This window comes from Scomber scombrus, chromosome 22 (genome assembly GCF_963691925.1).
Source record: "Scomber scombrus chromosome 22, fScoSco1.1, whole genome shotgun sequence".
Classification (NCBI taxonomy): Eukaryota; Metazoa; Chordata; class Actinopteri; order Scombriformes; family Scombridae; genus Scomber; species Scomber scombrus.
In genome coordinates, this window is record NC_084991.1 from 16458408 (window position 1) to 16463140 (window position 4733).

Sequence of the window (4733 nt, forward strand, 5' to 3'; positions counted from 1 at the left end):
AGATGAACCACATTTCACCTTTACCATTTCAGTGTTACAAGACTTGAAATTCCAGTTTGCTACCCCAACAATGAGGTGAGTATTTCGTGGCCTCAGCTTAGTAATTACTGAGTTCCTGAGAATCCAAACGCCTTCCAGCGAAATGCTAAACTTTGAAGTGTTCCAGTGAAGTAGCCTCACTACTGCAGCCTCGGATGTTGGACAACATACCCCCCGTTTCTACAGAACACCTGGAAGAGAGTCAATCTAAACTTACAAAGAGAAAATGACCAGTTATCTGCCACAGCTGCTTGTAGATGAAAGGACTGACCGTGCAGGATTGACACAGTAACTGAGGCTTCTTGTCACATGATCAACATAATTTGTTTTAATAGGTTAAAATTTATTTTTGCTATATTTACTCAATAAATTATTAATTATTTATTTAAAAAAAGTAAATTACACCACAGAGATGGAATTCCTCTTTGGTTTCAATATGATTTCATCAGCCCTTGGGTACATCACGCCTATAAAAAAAGTTTTCATTCCTACTCATGCAATTAATGTATCCCCCATGATGTAACAGCAAAAGTAGCTCAACGAAAGCAACAAATCACAGTTTTACCACTAACTTTACTAATATAAACCAGGTAATTTACACTTTGCAGCTTGTAAATGCTCCCTGAATGTACAGTAAGCACGCCAAGAAATAATTATTCACAGCTGTTGGGTCGACAAAAGTTTTTTATTCTTGTGAAAAGAAAAAAACCACAACGCAGTGAGTAAACAATGAAGTGCTCGACAAGAGCTTATTGCATTTGAGTTTCAAAAAGACAGCCTTGGCACAGAAACGTTCAAATCTAACACAAAAAACGATAAAAAACATAAGAAAACAAAACTACAGTGCAGCCTGAGTGTGGATTTGAATTCACAGATCAGCAGTCCATCTCTGCCCTTCCCTCCTGACCCAACCCAGTTTTCCTCACATTTACTTCTTTCCTACAACTCTATTCAAAATTGTGCAACATCAAGACATCACCCCACAAGATCTGACTAATAAATCTTCATATAAACAGAAAGGAGTGTTTCATTATTGTCCATGTTGTTGTTGTTGGATGTTTTGGTATCTTGATGTCACTTTTCAATCTAAGAGTCCCTACTTTACCTTTTTGCCAGGAGCTTTGGATAAGCTTGCTAATGACTTTGTTGTCTCCTGCAGTGATTTCTGAAGGGCAGAAATAGCTTTTTCGTGGCCTTCTAGCTTGGCTGCTTTGCCTTCCAAGCCGGATACCACACCTCTTAAGCTCTCCAGCTGCTCTGGCTTTATGCTGCTGCTGCTGTCCTCCAGTGCAGCGAGCCTCACCTCCAATTCTACCACCTGCCGACCCAGGCTCTTGGACTCCTCAAAGCTGCTTTTCAGTCCATCCAGCTCCTGCACCAAGCTTGTTTTGGCTTTCTCCACTGCCTGCCCCTGTGCAGCTAGAGTGCTCTCATGGGTGTCGTATTTGGCTAAGAGCGATTCCACTTTGGAGTTGATGTCTGTCACTGATGCGGACAGTGAATCTCCTTTCTCCTCTGATGCTTTGACTCTAACCTCCAGGTCATCTGATCTTGTCTGGGCTAGAGCGGCTGCTTCACTAACCTTCTTCGCCACATTGCGGACATCATCCACAGCCTGCTCCAACCCGCTCTCCAGTGTCACCGTTTTCTCCTTCAGAGCCTGGACTCCAGACTCAGCTGCAGACACCAACTGCTTCAGACTCCCAACATTATCTTGCACTACTTTGCTAACTGACTGAATTTCTTGAGACAGTGAGGCCACTTCTTGATTGCGAGTCTGGAGCTCTTCCCTCACTGCGCCTATCTGCTCCCTGAGTGCATTAGCCGAGGCGTCCGTTGCCTGCTTGGCTGTTTTGATTTCAGCTACGTTGCTAACAATGTCAGACAGTTCCTGTTTGATGAGCGCAGGGTCTTCAATGTCACCCAGGCGGGACTTGAGATCAGACAGCTGGCTCTGTGCCTCGCCCTGAGCTTCAGTGAACTCCGCCACGCTGGCTTTGATCGACTGACTCACCTCAGCTAAACGCTCCTCTACAGTTTTCTCCAGAGAGGAGAAGTCCCTCTCTCGAGCCTCCTTCACCTCGTTGATGCCCTCCGAAAGGTCTTTGAGGAGCTCATTCTGGAGCTTCTGAAGGGCCTCCTCCACCTTCCTCGTCTCCACCTCGCCCCTCTTCATCCGACTGATGGCCCCCTCCAGCTCCACCCGCGTGATGCCCAGTGATGACTCAAGCCCATCCACAACACTCCTCAGAGACTCCATCTGTACAGACAGGAATGCATGTCAGTGTACAGCTTTTTATTCCACTTTAACATCTCCACCTTATGACTGACGAGTCTGCAAACATTAATTAAGGAACACTTATCATATTGAAGTTTAGTAAAATAACTGCAAATAATTATTATATTATCAAGAAATTGCAATTTTAGAGTTCTAAAAAAAAAACCCACCTGAACCTCAAGTATGTAGTTTGACAAAACAATCTTAACTAAAGTCTACTTACTAGCTTGTTCTAGAGCTTTCAATCACATCAACAAATAGAGTGTCCACAGATGACATGGAGATGGCTCAGTCAGTCAAAACTGAGATGCATCCATTTGCTAATGAAAACCATTTGATGTGGTTGAAAGACCCAGAAGAAAATAGCAAATAAACATTGACTTTTTTTTGTAACGCTACTATTCCTAAAGCCAAGAGTGAACTTTCATGCTCATCTCTATTTTGTTATTTGCAAAAAGACATTCAAATATCCCATTGAGAGAGTTATCATGTGTTTTTTGTTGTTGTTGTTATTATTGTTGTTTTCCTACTCAGTAAGTTTAATATTTTAATGTGTATGGGCAAATAATTAGAAAGCCGAGACAAGCTTGAAAGCTCCTGATTGATCTTATAAATAGTGGTCAGGTTCAACTAGTAGCTTTTCTCAGATTTGAAGAAATGTTGCACTTTTGTGGTGGAAAAAAATACATTTGACCTTGGGCAGAGTTACGTTAAAACTGAATTAATCTGCCTGAAAAGTATAAATACGTACTATTTCAAGGTTTTTAATTCAATCAAGAAAAAGATGGTTTTAGGTAATAAAAACGTAATTTCTATGACTGAGTCCACACCCAGTCAATTAAAACAATAACATACACCCATAGAACTCTTTATGAATTTGCATGGGTAGAGTTGAGTCATCACATAATAACTAATGTCAACAGTCTTTAAAGGAAAAATTGCTGGAGGCACTGTAGTTTAGACTGGTTGTACACTGTGTGCTGTGCATGATTATTGCAGGAATGAGGAAAGAATGAATGAAAAGTTTGAGACTCGAGTTATAAAAAGCATGCTGACTCTTTAGTTTACACTGATATATGTTCACATCTCTGCAAATGGAATTGGTGATCACACATTTTTTATTTATGTTGTGCAAACTAATGCACTTTATAAAGAAGGAGGATGGTGCATCAACCCATCCTTATCTGTCCTGTCCAGCTTTACACTCAGAAACGCCTTATATCTGAGGTTCCCAAACAGGAGAAAAATGTAAAATTATTAAATAATGTTGAATTTATTTGATTTCATGACGATAAAACTTTGATTTTTTTTCTTTTTTTAAAAACCTTTTTTTCACAACTTGAAAAAGGCTTTGTTCAGCAAATCCATCACTGTGGTTTACTATACCTTTTGGGAATGCACCCAACCCCCAACAGTACACAAAGTACAACATGGATAGTTATGTAATTGCATATAACAACACAAACAGTGTAAGAAGCATTTACCACATTGTTTAGATTCTTCTAATAGTTCAGATAAATATTGGGTACCATTCTTTAAAACTTCGCCCCATTGATTAATCCACATTATTTTCCACCTACCTGTTGAACGACATTCTCCATTTTACCGACCAGCTCTGCATTTTGCCGTGCGCTCTCCTCATGTTTGGCACTTGTTTTGTTGATTTCTTCCACTACTTGTTGTAAATAAAAAGCAACGAACCCTGCGGCGCCTAATAACGCCAAGTAAAACACACCAGAAAAAAATAGCCCAAAACTGCTTCCTGACTGTGGCCCCTGGGGTGCGGGGCCACTCACCCCGTTACCGGCACTCTTTTGGCTCTTTTTGGGTGCATCATCCTGGCTGGATGCAGCGCTTTTCTCGCTCGAGCTGTTCTTCTGTCGGTTTTTCGCAGTCATCTTCAGTGGGAGCTGGCTGAGTTATGTGTGAGTGTGTGTGTGTGAGTGTGAGTGTGGGGTGTGTGTTTCAATGCTGATGGTTTCTGCAGTCGTGGATGGAGTTTATTACCAGTCCAGGCCCACCGGACTAGCAGCGTATCAGTGAGCGCGTCGTGTCTTCTACGGGGCTTTTTGCATAGAGGTATGCGGATGGGGGCTGTCCCATGTTTAACTACAATCTCCTAATGATATGGAACACCAGGAAACGCTGACTAATTTCTTCTATGGTCACATTTGGTAATTGTTTAGTTACATTTCTGCATTAGATACTAGATAAGCTATAATTATTTTATTATATCCAACACCCAAAACAAGAGTTCCTGCAGTAGCATCAATCTTGTGCAGCACTGATGTTTCCCAAAAAGTGCTCCAGTTATATTCAGAGTTGTTTTCACATTATTCCACAACATAGAAAATGTGGATTATCACTTTTAATGAAGTGTGAAAATGCCACGATGATTTGGTACTGTAGGAATTGT

General features: G+C 41.1%; 1 protein-coding gene across 1 annotated transcript; it reads right to left on the minus strand.

Annotated features, from left to right (window-relative positions):
- Positions 1-587: 587 nt before the first annotated feature.
- On the minus strand, positions 588-4278 carry ckap4 (cytoskeleton associated protein 4). The gene is made up of 2 exons (XM_062443987.1): positions 3898-4278; positions 588-2299 (listed from the first exon to the last, which is right to left on the minus strand). The coding sequence occupies exons 1-2, from the start codon at positions 4213-4215 to the stop codon at positions 1136-1138; spliced, it is 1482 nt and encodes a 493-aa protein (XP_062299971.1). The 5' UTR covers positions 4216-4278; the 3' UTR covers positions 588-1135.
- Positions 4279-4733: the final 455 nt, after the last annotated feature.

Bases quoted from the DNA above. Each gene is read 5' to 3' on its own strand.
- ckap4 (XM_062443987.1), bottom strand. From the start codon at position 4,215: ATGACTGCGAAAAACCGACAGAAGAACAGCTCGAGCGAGAAAAGCGCT. The intron at 2,300-3,897 runs GTAGGTGGAAAA...CTGTCTGTACAG, and splicing joins TGGAGAATGTCGTTCAACAG to ATGGAGTCTCTGAGGAGTGT.